General features: G+C 38.7%; 4 protein-coding genes across 7 annotated transcripts; 3 read left to right on the plus strand and 1 right to left on the minus strand.

Moving 5' to 3' along the window:
- Positions 1-111: 111 nt before the first annotated feature.
- On the minus strand, positions 112-4,848 carry LOC135141442 (protein eiger). Its single transcript, XM_064072537.1, has 5 exons — positions 4,477-4,848; positions 1,954-2,285; positions 1,699-1,861; positions 666-1,004; positions 112-617 (listed from the first exon to the last, which is right to left on the minus strand). The coding sequence occupies exons 1-5, from the start codon at positions 4,726-4,728 to the stop codon at positions 357-359; spliced, it is 1,347 nt and encodes a 448-aa protein (XP_063928607.1). The 5' UTR covers positions 4,729-4,848; the 3' UTR covers positions 112-356.
- Positions 4,849-7,019: 2,171 nt separating this feature from the next.
- LOC135141217 (oxysterol-binding protein-related protein 2) lies at positions 7,020-12,540 on the plus strand. Of its 4 annotated transcripts, XM_064072105.1 has the most exons (11): positions 7,020-7,103; positions 7,164-7,204; positions 9,529-9,677; positions 9,726-9,943; positions 9,992-10,012; positions 10,155-10,392; positions 10,675-10,872; positions 10,922-11,144; positions 11,191-11,322; positions 11,372-11,589; positions 11,639-12,540. In XM_064072105.1, the coding sequence occupies exons 3-11, from the start codon at positions 9,652-9,654 to the stop codon at positions 11,739-11,741; spliced, it is 1,377 nt and encodes a 458-aa protein (XP_063928175.1). In that variant the 5' UTR covers positions 7,020-7,103; positions 7,164-7,204; positions 9,529-9,651; the 3' UTR covers positions 11,742-12,540. The 4 variants fall into 4 exon arrangements, with proteins under 4 accessions (XP_063928175.1, XP_063928177.1, XP_063928174.1 ...); XM_064072107.1 differs by lacking the exons at positions 7,020-7,103; positions 7,164-7,204 and adding an exon at positions 7,227-9,301 and having other exon boundaries at positions 9,639-9,677; XM_064072104.1 differs by lacking the exons at positions 7,020-7,103; positions 7,164-7,204 and adding an exon at positions 7,228-9,301.
- A 111-nt stretch (positions 12,541-12,651) lies between these two features.
- On the plus strand, positions 12,652-14,118 carry LOC135141219 (trans-1,2-dihydrobenzene-1,2-diol dehydrogenase-like). Its single transcript, XM_064072108.1, has 5 exons — positions 12,652-12,758; positions 12,884-13,118; positions 13,168-13,459; positions 13,519-13,916; positions 13,966-14,118. Exons 2-5 carry the CDS (start codon positions 12,917-12,919, stop codon positions 14,073-14,075), a joined length of 1,002 nt encoding a protein of 333 aa, XP_063928178.1. The 5' UTR covers positions 12,652-12,758; positions 12,884-12,916; the 3' UTR covers positions 14,076-14,118.
- An 11-nt stretch (positions 14,119-14,129) lies between these two features.
- On the plus strand, positions 14,130-15,511 carry LOC135141221 (trans-1,2-dihydrobenzene-1,2-diol dehydrogenase-like). Its single transcript, XM_064072110.1, has 4 exons — positions 14,130-14,422; positions 14,475-14,766; positions 14,814-15,211; positions 15,259-15,511. Exons 1-4 carry the CDS (start codon positions 14,221-14,223, stop codon positions 15,366-15,368), a joined length of 1,002 nt encoding a protein of 333 aa, XP_063928180.1. The 5' UTR covers positions 14,130-14,220; the 3' UTR covers positions 15,369-15,511.
- Positions 15,512-15,790: the final 279 nt, after the last annotated feature.

The following is a 15,790-nucleotide window of genomic DNA, read 5'->3' on the forward strand; positions in this document are numbered from 1 at the left end:
AATTTTAACATAATCTGACATATTCTGGCTTGTTCTAACTCATTCTGGACGTTTCCGGTCTATCATTCATAAAGACCCACGTTACTCTCCCTTTACAAACAATACTAAACCTTCGTGAAAAATTTTATTCAAAAATAAATTATGTACACTTACAAAAATGATATAATAATGTAGTAGAAACTAGGATAATATGGCAAGCGCGAAAAAGGGATACACTATATACGTACCGACACTGACGTAACTTTGGTAAAACTCTGCTCGTTTCATTTTGTACAGTTCAATGCACAACTAATAAATTAAGCCTATAACCTAAAACTGTGCAGTAAAGCTTCAGTTGCTTTAGTTCACCCCCGACTTCATTTAATCTTCACATCTCCGAGTTTGATCACCCCGAAGAAAGATTTCCCGGGTTCAAACAGCGAAAGTCTCGACTCTGATAAATCTCCCAAGCTGATTCGATCATTCTCATTCAAGTATTCAGCCGCAGCCGTAAAACACGTATTGCCCTTCATCACCCTTTCAACCGAATGGGTCGTTGTGGTACATTGCAACAGTGTTTCATTCTCGTTCCTATACACCCTAAAGCCATTAATGTCATGTTCGTCGTAATAATAAATCTAAAAATAAAAATTATTATGAAGTGACGACAACTAAACGAAACGTACTTGAGCGTAGATGAAATATAAGCCTGATTCCTTAATGGTAAGAATTCCGTCGGACAGCGAAAAATGACGGTCCATTCCCAGCGGATGGAACCAGCTGCTCTCGGTCCAGTCCACGAAGGTTCTTTGCGGGTGACGTAAGTGCCCGTTTCCTTTGAAATTTTCGTGTTGACCCAAGACATACTTCGAGGTATCGCCAGAAAAGTGGGCGGATGGCAAAGGACGCATTCTACCGGTTCGGATGTGCCGCTCGTCCAATTCGAGACGGCGCTGGCGGTGCCGGGTACGACCTGGACCGAGATGGTCGTCAGCCACCACAGCGAATTCGACGTCTGGATTGCCCTACAAATGCAAAAGTACTTACAAGCGAGAAAAACTAACGAAATTTTGGTGATTAAGCAAGGGACATTCATCGGGGTTAGTTTTTTGGAGGAATTTTTCGGGTTCAGTATGACCGGACCTAAGTTGTTACCTCGGAGGATCACCCTTTTCGGTAGCGGAGTGTTTAAGTAGTGGAAGGTGTTCCTGGTCCGGTAGGGTGCGTAATTGAATTGTGTTGCACAATGCAAACAAGTACAACACACGACGAACAAAATCAATGTTGACCAGGTTTTCTACCTGTCACCGTAAATACGTAAATACCGCGGGGATTGTAAAAGTGACAAAATTATGGTGTGGAACAAGCTTTGATAATCAATATTGGACGAAACAAACGAAATGTTCCAACGGTTGCTTAAACAAACCTGCTGAAACAATTATGAAACAAGTACGAACATCAAAACTTGTTGCGGTTGCTTGAATAATGCTGTGGTAATTTTCTGTAACATCTTTGCGTACTACCGCATGAGTGTTTGGATTCTTTTTGCTGGTTTAAGAAGGTTTACTGTGAGCTTTAGTGGTCCTTGCCTTTTGGGGGAACGACATTTCACGGTATATATATTTTTGGGACTCTGCGCCTAAGAGCAAACCACTGTGAATAATAAAGAGTATCCTCTTTATAATTCAGTGCGGGTTATATAAGAGTTTCGTTAGGTACCTCAAAATTGTGGGAATCTCCTGATTTTAGCACGGGGGTTGCTTTTACTGTTTGGTGGTTGCCTTCAGGGTGGACTCGTAACCTTCTCGAGTGTATCTGGCGTGGTGCTGGGGTGGTGGGATCTTGATTTGCTTTCGTTTGTGGGTAATAATACGCGTAGGAACTGGAAGTGTTTCAATAATGTATAAATTTGCGTCACATTTCCGGTCAACACGAACGTGTGTTTTTTTGGAATATGTTGCTAAGAGTAGTTACCTAGGCGATGGTGGGGTGCTATAATGGTAGTTCTTTCTAAAAGTCCCGTTTCGTTTCTCGTCAAATGTATCAGAATTGATGGAGGTTCCATCTTGAGTGTACCCAACAATATTTCTTTTGATTCTAGGGGGTGCTGTAGCAGTTTTGGCATCTTTGGTGTAATTTTCCCCAGTTTCAGGTTCCGTTCTATTGGACGTGTCATCATATTCGTAGGCATAATCTTCGTAGGAATAATCACCATCTACAGTATAGTCTTCGTAGTTTTCAAGATCAAAGTTGCTGTGGATTTTCCCCACTATCGGTAGACCTGTGACATCTTTGCCTTTTTCTTGCTACAAATTAAAACGTAATTAGAGATGACACGATAAAGGCGTCAACTCTTAAATTCACGATAATTTGTAACTGCGCCGCTATACAGTGTCTTAAAATAACATAAATAGGAGTTTATGGTCCTTTCCATACAAGGCTCGTTATTTTTTGATTTAAGCATAAATCGATGGAAAACATTGTGCTTGAACAGCACGTCGAACATCACGAACGTTGTGTAATCCTTCTAAAAATAATCTTATTAATTTTTACTGAAAGTGGCGGCCATTAACATGATTAAATCTGAAAGATCTAACAATGTCGCACTTTAATATCTACATTCAGATTTCCGCGCAAAACACTGTGGAACATTAACGGAATTACAAAAGCTAATCCGGATGGGATGAATCCAGACAATCGCAAATTCACCTGATAGTTATCTTCTCAGTTCGTTCGTCCGCAAATGGACATAATTAAATGTTTGACCCTGCTCTTTGAGCAAGTTCATTTTGGTTGAGTGAAATTGATTACACAAATACAAGATTTCAGCTGGATTGGAAATTGAAGCGAAATGCGCAAGTATTTTTAAACAAGCTAAATAAATAACGGCGAAAACAGTTTGCTCATAAAAATTTTAATTAACTTTAACGAAAACGATTTCGACGACAAATAGAGGAATAATTAGAGGCAGACTCCGCTCGACTTGTTTGGAAAATACAAGAAGATGGCTTAATCTAAACAACGAGTAATTAGTGTCTGCTGCGTTTATGGTCTTCGCCAAATATCTAATTTTAGAGACAGCGTTTTTACGGAAACGTCGGAGGAACAAACAAGATTGTTTTTGAGGCGACCGACAACATCGCAAAAACAACGACAGTTCTGGAATATCGACCTTTTGTACACTGTACCAAGGGATCTTGCTTTCTAACCCCTTTTTACACTCTAATAAGAGTGTGATATTCGTTGTGAGAGGGGAACACCCATACAACTATTATGGTGTTTTTATCATAAATGCCCCAAAACCACTTAGAAGGTACCAATCGTGGAGTTTAATCTTATCTATAGTCGCCCTTTTACGTTGAGATACCTTTGTTTTATGTCGCTAAAACATATACAAACTAAATTTGACGGGGGATGAAAATACTGGTCGTAAATTACCTGACGCTATTACCGTTCGCATTCATACCGACTACCGAGGCAGCAAATCGGTACCAAAACTGTCTAGTTTTGGTTGACAGGGTGAAAAAGACACAATAGGAATAACTGACAAGTACTTAGTGACGAAAGTTTAATGTGATTTAAACATGGACCCGATAAGTACAATTCAGGACCTAGATTCCGCGAAAAAGGGATTTCCAGGTTCCACCTAGGCTGACTGAGATATTTTTGGGCACAATAAACTAAAATTTGGGTACCATATAAAACCAAATAATTACGTGTTACCCAAAATTCCTTTCTTTTTACGAAGACATGACAATCAGGTCGATTAGTTTAATCCTTTCAAAATATTTCGCACAATGTAAATATAAGATAAATGCCACTGCCATTAGATAACAAATGATATCACAGGGTAGCACACAATAGTAGGAATTTTGCCTATTTGCTTTATCACAAAAAAATAAACACAACGAGAGACAAAATGACTACTTAAGTTAAAATTAATGAGTGACAATGCTCGCAAATATTTTTTTGTTTAGGTGGTGGTCCGATATGAATTCTGAAAGCATTTTGAGTAGGCGGTGTGGTCATTAGTGGTTTTTATGGTTAACGAATATACATATTGTTTATTTGATTAAATTACTGCGGACGCGAGTAATGCTAATCTCGGATTTTAGGAAATATGACCACAACTTCCCATGAATCAAATGACAAAAAGAAAACATCTTTATCAAAAAATACGACTTAAAATAGAAAATATAGTTGATCGTGTATAACAACGCGAGGACAAAATTCACACAACAGTCATACAACTTGTTTATTTTTAATGTCGCTCATATGAGATGAAAGAGTTCCTTTTAACTGCGTTTTGTCTATTTCGCTACTGTTTATTTATTTATCAGCTAGAGAAAGATCAGCGTTTTTCCACAGTGCGATAAATAGTAATGAACGTCTTTATCGCCACATTTCCTCGAATTTCCTTAATTGTTGAACTAAACCAACACTTGGAAGTTAGCGTCGAAACTTTCCGAGCGCCTTGTATAAAATTTTTACACTTACGTCGTCCTTGCCTTCGTCGATTTTCTTTTGAAGGTCTTTGATCGACCCTTTCAAAAGTTCTATCTCCTGCCTCAGTTCGCAAATCCCGTGGAGGGCTTGAAACGTGAATATGATCATCAAAATCATCGCAACTAGCAGAAGAAACGCGGCAATGATCCCGACCTTCTTGCCCCCCGGAATTACCCTGTTGCCCTTTTCCAGGAAGCTCCGGTGGTCCTCCTGGATCGGCACCTTACAGTCTCCCCCTTTCATGTCGCAAGTCCGCCACTGGACCGCACTTTACCACTAAAACACGAGCACTGCCAGGTTTTTAACTGGGCCGCTGTTATTCGAAGCGCCGATGCAACTTAAGTCTACTCAAGGACTTAAGTCGCATTGATTTCATTTGTTATCGTGTCGTAATGACTCGCCGCATCGTCATCCCTTCTCAGAGGGTTGGTCGATGAACTCGGAAATTTGGACCACGTTTCAAAATCTATTAATATCGTGATGAATTTCACCCATTTTTTAATAATGTGACTGTGTGGGTGGTAGTAAATACCGTCAAAATCTGTTTACCATTGCTCCAAATTGACATGTGTTGGAATTAATTTTCCTGGAATTTTATGACGGGGGCTTATTTTCGGTTATTTGCGGAATTGCTGGCGATTATCGCGCGACAAAACTGAACTTGACATTGCAGCAACGAAATGCATTTCTCAGATAACTACATAATAAATGACCCTTGTTTGTTGCATAATGGGAAAAACAACTTTGAGTAACGTGATCGGTGCATTTTAATTATGATTTGTTCGAGGAGGGGTTTTAGCTCGTCAAAAGTTTGTTAGTTAAGTTTCCGTCGAGGGTACGTCCGGATTAATTTGAAAACATGTAACCAAGATGACAAGCCAAACCGAACGGAGATTTATGCAAATATAAAATTTTACATTCGTTCGACAAACAAATCGAAAATGTAAATTAGTGGAGCGAACGAAGCTCACCACACGAAACAGTGAACAAAATTCACTATCACGTCATTACATTTTCTCTAAAAATATAATTTTATTTTGCTTTTGTTCTATAACTTATGAGGTATCCGGCTTTTACGTGTCACGTCTTGGCAACAACTGCTCGCAATCTAAGTAAATGGGATTTTTGGACGATTCTGTAATTCGCAGTTTTGGTTTATCCTCAACCAAGCTTTATAACCCAAAGTTGTGGGTATTTCGAAGCTACTAGAAGTTCTAAAGTGTATGCAAATCTATCGGCGAATTTCACTCATGTGTGCCTAAATCGTCTCACATTTGGAATAGAGGCGATACGGCTCAATTTCCTTGTTCTAACGAACTTAACATAGACCTTGTTGAATTTAAAAAAATTTGTTCGATCATATTTTGCTACGTTTTCTATATTCACAAAGTTTGTGCATGCATAAACAACAAAACACGATCAGATTTGAGGTAAAAAGCAGTTTTCACATAAAATGTGTTTACTTAAGCAGAAGCTGAGCGTGAACCCTCTGGGTTTGCTAGATACACTTAGGTGCGTTTAAAGCAAATTAATTTTATCTAAATATGAAAGTACACTCCCCAATCCATGTTAAATTAGAAACAACTAGTGATGTCATGCTAATCAGCGTTTTTACGCTATTGCCGTTTTTGTTTTCTCGTTAAGTGTGAATTGTATGACCGCCTCGTGCCCTCATCTGTTAAATGAAGCTGAATAGCTTTTCGAAGGTGTTACTCATACATAATTTACCCGATTAGCTCTCCGACTGGGATGACCCAAAGGTCATTTTTTTTTGCTGTCGTCTACAACCTTCGTCAAACTATTTAAGCTTAAGCATCTCTGGTCTAAAACATTTGAGAAACAATACAACAAGGTTTTAAATTTCTGTGGGTTCACCTGGGGTCAGTTAACATATTGTTATAGTGCGAGTTCAGCGACGTCATGTTTTTCCTGACGCATAGTGCGTTCAGTTGGAAGTCTGAAGGGATTCGGCATCCCTTGGTGTGATGAAACGATTTTGCAGATCGCGAAACCTTTGTTTATCGAACGTGATGTTGAGTTTAAGAAACCCGTTTTTAGATAATACAAATACTAAATCCGGTCGTAACACTGAATTATAGCCGGCAGTGTGGGAGTCCCTCAAGGTTCGGCTATGAGACCCATGTTTCACACATATTATTGATTCCGATTATTACCAGCTCAAGTAACTTAAAAGAGGGAGATTTATTGAAGTTTTGGCGCGGCCGGATTTTATTACCGCTGATAATGTTTTTTTTATTGTTGTGTTTTTAGTTGCGTCAGTGCTCAGAGGGGGTTATTTTATTGCTCAAACTTTGTTGTTAACTCTGTGGGGGACGATAATGTAATGATGGTGTATATTTTATGGTATAAATTAGTAATCTTTACATTGCCGCAGGTCTATAGATTTGATTTATTCATTATACTTAATAGCGTGTAAAGAAGAATTTGTTCCAGTTTCGCAAATTTGTAGCAGCGCCTGATAACCTCTACTTGTTATCCTCAACGAAAACATTTTTGTTGAGCGGATCCAGTATAGGGTAAAGTTCAAGCCTCAGACAATGTGTTAAAAAGTGAGACAAGGAAGTGTCAATTACTGTCTGTTAGTTCATCTCTCGTCGGTAAACTTGAGTTCTATAACTGAATTTATTTTGAGAAAGTCCATTTCGAAATATTTTTAGCACAAAGCCTGGTCGTGTTATCTTTTGAATTTTCCAAGGTGGTAAGTGCAAGCCATTGAAGCGATATATTTTAGGGATAACTATGCGAATCACTTACTTGTATCTGCAAAAGCAATCAGTATTTTGTAAACATGAACGAAAACAATCTATTAATTATATAACTACACGTCATGCTGAAGACATCCAAGTAACTTTGTTATTACAGACGGTTAACAAATGACACGGAGCCTTTGGAACATCTCTTTCAAATTCAATTAAGATTTTCAAGTGGCTACGATTTGCATAAAGTAATAAAGGCATCATTATTGGATCATGCGAGGTCGGAGCGTTGTAGCAACAAGCAACGAATTCTGGTTACAGATGAACGCGAAGTTTACGTAAATATTTTTCTCTGCAAGAAGTCGCCAGATTCCCCTCGTTGCCTAATTACATCAATGGTATGCAAATCGCCACAGCCGTTCGTTTGTTTGGGCCACTTCGCCACTAATTATTTTAAACTATTTTCCGTGTGAGAGTCTCCGTTTCATCTGCGTTCTCTCTCTTAATTAATTTCCTCGCATCAGCGGACGTCCACAAATGTCGCAGTATCAAGCGGTGCAGATTTATCGAGAGCTCAATTAAAACAACAGCGAAAACTTCACCTCGAGCATTAGACCCTAATCCCTGGAACGTGCCTTCAGCCTCCTTGAAACAATTAATCAATCAATTATTGTTCACCTGAACTGTAATGAATGTGGGAAGGCTCAAGAAGCTCTAAATTGTATTAGCGTTCAGTCTAATGTACTAGACACCCTTCACCACACGCTCCGGTATTTTTCCATTGTTGTGACCCGTTTACCCCTCATCAATTATTCATGTCTTGTACCCTCATGAAAAGATTAATGTCATTTGTTATTACATAAAAATGTAATGGAGATTTTGTCCGGTATTTTTAGCCCTTGGACTGCACAAACACTCAACGGGGATGATAAAGGATAAGAAAAACAGTCTTTTGTTTGCTGTCTAGAGTAGTGCCGTCATTCCTCAATTGAATTAAGCTCGAGCTTTTTAGGTCCTCGGCTAATTTCAGGTCAAGTTGCCAAATAGCGCTGAAACAATGCAAGGGTTTTATATGCTCGAAACTAGAATTGATTATGCTATCGTCGTGGTAACTCGAGTTCGTTGCGCAAATGAAATTCAACTCCTTCTATTATTGTGTTTCCTCAAGGTCTGATGAGAAAAAACAACATGTGCACATTAATTCAAAGTGTCAAAAAAACGCGCTTCAACCAAATGTTATATACGGTTGAAACAATAAAGCAAACATTTTCTTGCCTGTAGCGATATAATCAAAATGCGCCACAATTTTTTGCTTCAGGGTCTCTCCTTTCCATGTTGTTTTGACTTTCCTCCTGATGGATTTTTGCGAGCATCTATCTTCGTTCGAGTTTTTCACGTCAGTTCCACTTTACGCATCTATTTTAGAGTGTTTTGCTCACTAACATGTTATTCTCGGGGGTATTCCATATGGAAATAACACGTTGAGACAGACCCCTGCAATCTAGGATAGAAGTAGATTGCCCGCAAATTCGTTCAGTTAATTATCGATTAAAGTTACTTGAAAATACCTCTGGCTAAATGTGGGTAGGGGTAAATTTAGATTTGATCTGTCCCCCGCTTCAAAGGTTTGTAAAAATTCACATTTTTCGCAAATAAAGTAATTTGTGCTTTTGACATCAAAGAGATCAAAGCAAAAAATGTAGCGCATCCACCATTTCTCAAAAGTTAAAATCCGTAATAACGTTAGCTGGAAATGAGTGGGTTTTGTGAAAGGCAAAATTAATCCACCGAAAGTCCTTTGTCATTCTTCAAAACGGATTGATATAAATAAGATCCTTGTTTTGGCGTCTTGTCCTCTTATCTAGCTGCGAAGGTAAACACGGTGTAGATTTAACATAATATAACACTTGTTGGGATCTAATTCTCTTAGATGAATCGGTGCATGCGCTTTTGAACTCCTGTTTCGGGGGCGGAATATTGGTGGCAAACAGAGAAGGTTGTAGGTTTCTGGGAAAGCAGGGTGTGCTAATCGATTTGTTACATTTTCGAGGCGAAAAAATGTTAGATATGTCGTAAAGTGACGATTGATTCGTATCAAGGTAGGTGTAATTTAGCCGAACATTAGTTGAACTCATTCTTAGTCAATCAATACTGCTTGTTGTTGTTTTCTTTTTTAATACATAGGTCCATTGTTTCATATCGACCTTCGCTCGGTTTATCACCTGTCATTAAAAATTTTCATGTTTGGGTCCTTTATTGTAACATATTGTGGTAATTTTAATGCGACTCCTTTAGACTTTGTGCTCCAATTAGACAATTTTTGTAGGATTATTTTTGCTGATCAATCAAAGGATATGATGCTGCTTATTTGATATTTCGGATTATCCTTAATTGATCGGATGTGCGATTCACTGTTAATTTTTTTTGGGGGGATAGTCGATAGAGCAGGATGGACGCTGAAAAAAAGGAATACAGGTACGCCACGCACCCTTCTATCTTAAACACTAACTCCGAATTTTAAAGACTTATCCTGCCAGTACCCATGTACCATAATGATTACAACATCTGGTCAGTTTTAAAAAATTGCATTGGAAAAGAATTAAGCAAAATTACAATGCCGGTGGTATTCAACGAACCGTTAAGCTTCCTACAAAGGATGGCCGAATACATGGAATATTCCTATCTACTTAGGTTAGCGTCCCAACAACAAGACCCAGTCACCAGAATGCAATACGTGATCGGTAGGACTTTTCCTTGCACCGACCTTTCTCTCTAACTCCTAGTTTTAGGATTCGCAGTTAGCGCTCTAGGTAAGCATAGGGCAAATTGCTGCTTCTGGCGCACTCGGGATTGGGAAATTCTTCCAATTATCGAACGACGGACTTATCGGAAGAAACTCCCAATCCCACGTGCCCTAGAAACAACAATTTGACTACTAGGTCCTTGCATTAGCATCTAACTGGGAACGTCTTGGTAAGCCCTTTAATCCTCTATTGGGAGAAACCTACGAACTCGAACGCGAGGAATTCAAAATTATTTGCGAACAAGTCAGTCATCACCCACCAGTATCCGCCTTCAATGCCGAAAGCAAAGACTGGGTGTTCCACGGGTCTATCCACCCCAAACTAAAGTTTTGGGGGAAAAGCGTCGAAATCCAACCCAAAGGAACAGTAACTGTTGAATTCCCTAAGTACGTATGAACACACAACACCAGTTTCCATAAAGCTTTAAAACCGTTTCTCTACCGCACACGGTAGAACCGAAACAAGAGAGAGTCTGGAATCAGAGAAACCACACATTGACTTGGCACCCACACGATTCATTTTAATCGACTCAATTGTCCAAAAAACAATATTTTTGTACGATATCCTATAGGTCAGTCCAGATTATCTTTATTAAGAAATTTAAGACGAAATTTTATGGTTTTATCGAAGCCCCAGCATTTCCTTTTGTATATGCCGTCCACTTTTAGACTAAACGAGGCCTACACCTGGAGCAATGTCCAGTGTTGTGTGCACAACATCATTGTGGGAAAACTGTGGATGGAGCAATGCGGGACAATGGAAATTGTTAACCACTCAACCGGACATAAAGCCCACCTGACATTCAAACCAGCAGGTTGGAATTCTAAAGATCTGCACAGGGTTGAAGGCTACATAATGGACAAATCGTAATTATCTCGATCGGAAATAGCGCCGAAATTGTCGTGATTGTTCCAGGAAGCACAAGCTTTTCTTCATTTACGGAAAGTGGACCGAGTTTATTAAATGCACGGACTACTCATCCTACGAAGAGTATCTTAAAGAGAATTCGCACAAATTCCGCCGCGAAGGCGACAAAAGCAAGAGTCCGAGCGACTCCCCGTCTCATACTTCTCGGAAAGTTTTGCAAAAACTGAATAGCTTGAAAGTTAGCCCTTTCAAATCCAATTCGAGTCAAGAGGTAAGTTTCCAAGTTAGTAGATTAATTTTGCTGAGGGAGTTTTTAGAGCGTGGATGAATGTGCCCCTCCTGATATTCCTGATGGCATGGTTCCAAAAAGCGAGTCCACCTATTCTATTGATATTCCCAATTCTATAACGATCTGGAAAGTGAAGCCTCGACCCATGCAGAGCAGTGACGTAAGTAGAAACCATGTGGGTGTCGGAGGGAAATAAAAAAAAATTCCAGTATTATCAATTCACCGAGTTTGCCATGTCCTTGAATGAGCTGGAGAGCGGAATGGAGAAAAACTTGTGTCCAACAGATTCGCGTTTGCGACCGGATATACGAAAGTTGGAACAAGGAGATATCGATGGAGCTGCTATTGAAAAAACGAGATTAGAAGAGAAACAAAGAGACGCCAACAAACATCGCAAAAGCAAGAAAGGGACAGAATGGCATCCGAGGTATTGACGTTTTCCAATCAATTATTATTTCACCATTCTTCCGTTTCAGATGGTTTAACTCCGGAATTAATCCACATACCAAGCAGGAAGACTGGGTCTACAACGGGAATTACTGGAAGAGGGAATACACCGATAATCCTGACATATTTTAAATTTAATAAATCCGGTCGAACATCCGTATCGTTTCTTCATACCGGACTCAACAAATGTATACTTTTCATTCCGCTAGGCTGATTTATAGAAGTTCTTTGGAGAAACGAAATAAATTATGCCTCCACGAAACCGTAGGAAACATGCTCAAGGACAAGTACCTTTGCGCTTCGGAAACTATTAATAGACTAGGAGTTTCATTATATAGATTATCCTAGAGTCGGTGTATAAGTGTGCCAAAAGAGCACCATACCATCACAGTTAAATTGTATAGGTAGCGCTTTACAGCTTCCAAAAGGTGGAAATACATATGTACCTATACCTCTACTACCAGATATCATTTACGCAATAATTTCAGAACTAACCAAGGTTCATCAATCGGTGTGTGTTACGAACGTAGATTCGTCTAATTATTGAGGCAACGCGCCATAGCATAAATAATTGTTGATATTTTCTTAATATTTTAGGGCACGTGGCTAGTTTAGTTACCAACTAAAAATAATTATCATTACAAGTATATTGTCTGTATAGGATAAACATAGATAGAGGCCTGATGTTGCAAAACTGTCTATAAATTTGTTGCGATTCCTTTATTTTAAACACTTTTGTTAAAACAGAACGCCTGATCGTGCTACAATTTAATTTAAAAATGATATTCACCATAACTTTCATTACCGGAACAATGAAGTCAATATATTGGGATCATGAAGTAGGTAAAATAAGGTATGTACAGTAGATCATTGAAAATTCTGTTTCCATTTTGTAAATTATTATCGTCAATAAATATTTTGTTATGATTTATGACATCATTTAAATGCAAATTGCCTTCTGCGTTACAATGAAAATCAATACCTAACCTGCGTTGTTGGTTGCTGCTCCGGAGTGCTCCTAATATCCCTGAGATTGGTAGCACTGTATCTTTTTTAAATAATTTACGATGACATTGACGTTTCTAATTTTGGCATTGACATTCCAATGTTTTTTATTTTAATAAACCGGTGGGTCAACTGTGATACTCGGTAAATAATCTTTTTTTAATCAACACTTACTTATCTCAATGTACATGATAGTCTCAATTGACATTACTCTATATGCTGACGCACTAATTGCAACTTTTATTTACTTTAAATTGATCTGGTTCTAGAGTGCCTATAGTCTATAACTACTACAGATCACCATGGCTTTACGCTGGGGTATAGCAAGTGCCGGCAAAATCAGCAACGACTTCGTTTGTGCCCTCCAAACCCTTCCATCATCAAACCATCAAATTGTAGCTGTGGGTGCTAGATCCTTATCCAGTGCCGAAAAATTTGCCAAAGATCACGGGATTCCTAAAGCCTATGAAGGTTACTTAAAATTAGCAGAAGATCAAGAAATTGGTAATAATTTAACACTGTAGAGTTTCCTCATTCTAAATCATTTTTGCAGATATTGTCTACATTGGAAACTTAAATCCACAACACTATGAAGTTTCCAAAATGATGCTAGAACACGGCAAACATGTTATTTGCGAAAAACCACTCACTATGAATGAGAAGCAAACCCGTGCCTTGGTAGATGTAGCTAAAAACAAGAAAAAGTTTCTTATGGAAGCAGTTTGGTCTAGATGCTTCCCTGCATATGAACAGCTGAGAAAGCTTCTTGATGCTGGAACTATTGGAGATGTTCTTCAAGTGAATGCAGATTTTGGCTTTGACTTGACACAAATTGACAGACTGAAGTAGGTTATTCTCAAGGTTATTCTAGTTTCCATTAACATTTCCGTGTGTTGTTTTACAGATCTAAAGAACTTGGAGGTGGCACTATTCTAGATTTGGGCGTCTATTGTCTGCAGTTTCAACAGTTGATCTTCAAGGGTGAGACACCAATTGACATGAAAGCAGTTGGTGGCTTAAACAGTGAAGGAACTGATGACTACACTGCTTCAATTTGGACCTATTCTGGCAACAGATTAGCATGTTTGAGCACCTCCGCCAAAGCGCAGTATCCCAATGAAGCGGTCATTATAGGCACTAAAGGAATAATAAGAGTTCCCAAATTTTGGTGCCCTACAAAGATTATAGCGCCTGATAAAACTTACGAGTTTGAGCTTCCTAAAACCACCGCTACTATGAATTTCCAGAACAGTGAAGGTCTGTTATATGAGGCTGAAAATGCCAGATTATGTATCAAAGATCGTGCGTATGTCTTCTTTCTTTGAAACTTTAAACTCAAGTCAAATTTTAGGTAAAATTGAAAGTCCGTACATTACTCACGCCGAATCTATCCAGCTGGCTCATCATATGGATATGTTAAGACGTGCAGTGGGTGTTGTATTTGATGTTGATGAAAATTAGATATCGCTACTAAATACAAATAAATGTTAGTTTATCTTTGGAATTTTTTCTTTCTTGAATGACCTTTCACCCATTTATGTAACTTATAAGCGATAACCTTCATCCACTTCAAAGACATTCAAGTTGAGCACACAGAAAGAACAACATGGCATTGAAATGGGGTATAGTGTCTGCTGGAAGAATTTGCCACGATTTTGTCACCGCGGTCCAAACTTACCCAGAAACGGACCATAAAATCGTCGCAATCGGAGCCAGATCTTTAGACAGTGCCCAAAAATTCGCCACCGAACATAACATTCCCAAAGCATATGGAGGATATGAAGGGCTCGCCAAAGACAAAAATGTTGGTAAGTCACTCGATTATTGTGAGTCATATTTTTTCAATATCCTTTTACTCAGACATTGTGTATCTTGGAAACCTAAACCCACAACACTTCGAGGTGTCTAAGCTGATGCTAGAGAATGGTAAACACGTTCTGTGTGAAAAACCTTTCACCATGAACGAAAAACAAACCCGTGCTTTAGTCGGCATTGCCCAAAGGAAGAAACTCTTCTTAATGGAAGCGGTATGGTCCAGGTGTTTTCCGGCGTACAAAGAAATGAAACGTTTGTTGGATTCTGGAGCTATCGGCGATGTGTTGTTTGCTTCGATTCATTTTGGCCATGCTTTACAACACGTTGATAGACTCAAGTACGTATTAGCAATTGTTTATTCAAACAAAAGACGTTTTTCTTTAGAGCTGTAGAGTTAGGAGGCGGCGCCATCTTGGATTTGGGGGTTTACATCCTCCAGTTCCAGCAATACGTGTTTCGTGGTCTACGTCCCATCAAAATTGCTATAAATGGGCAACTAAATGACCAAAAAACAGATGAAAGTGCAGCTGCTATTATAACATATCCAGAGGGTAAAATGGCGGTGGTTAGTACTTCGGCACGTATATCGTTGCCAAACGAAGGCATTGTTGTTGGTACTAAAGGTACAATTCGCATGCCTGACTTCTGGTGTCCTACTAAACTTATAACCCCTGAGAAAACATACGAGTATGAGTTACCCCAAACTCCAGTCCCTTTTTTCCACAAGAATAGCGCTGGATTAGCGTATCAGGCGGAAGAGGCACGACAGTGCATTAAAGCTGGTAAGTACAAAGTTACTTTAGAATTTAGTTTACTTTTTTATTGTTAGGTAAGATTGAAAGTCTTCATATGCCTCACCAGGAATCAATTGAGTTGGCGCAGCTAATGGATCTAATGAGGAAAGAAGTCGGAGTTGTGTTTCCGCAAGATTTTGAATGAAAAATGGTTTTGTTAAATATATTCATCTACGTTGTCTCTTACTTTGCAGCGCAAAATAATAATTCAAACGTTACTTCACTGTTTTGAAAGTTTATTGTCTCACTTACCTTTGTAACATACAAACCTGAAAATAAATAAATATATTCCTTAAGTGGACGTTTTGTTTCAATATATTTTTGAATTTTTGAACGATTTCCCGCCTAAACAAAATTATGCCGACACTAGTTTGAATTAAGCTCGTTGTATTGAATATTTGGTTGCCTATATACAGACTTGTTTCGTTAACAAAAAATGACCATGTGGTAATAATATATTACAATGTGAGAACTTGTTGAAAACAATTTCTTGCTTTATCGTATCAAACTTCTCTGGGAGCACAATAAAAGAAAAAATACGAACTTATGCAAGGTCATTTTTTATTT

The sequence above is a fragment of the Zophobas morio genome, unplaced genomic scaffold (genome assembly GCF_036711695.1).
Source record: "Zophobas morio isolate AGI-343-1 ecotype UQ-CSIRO unplaced genomic scaffold, CSIRO_AGI_Zmor_V1 ptg000044l, whole genome shotgun sequence".
Lineage (NCBI taxonomy): Eukaryota > Metazoa > Arthropoda > Insecta > Coleoptera > Tenebrionidae > Zophobas > Zophobas morio.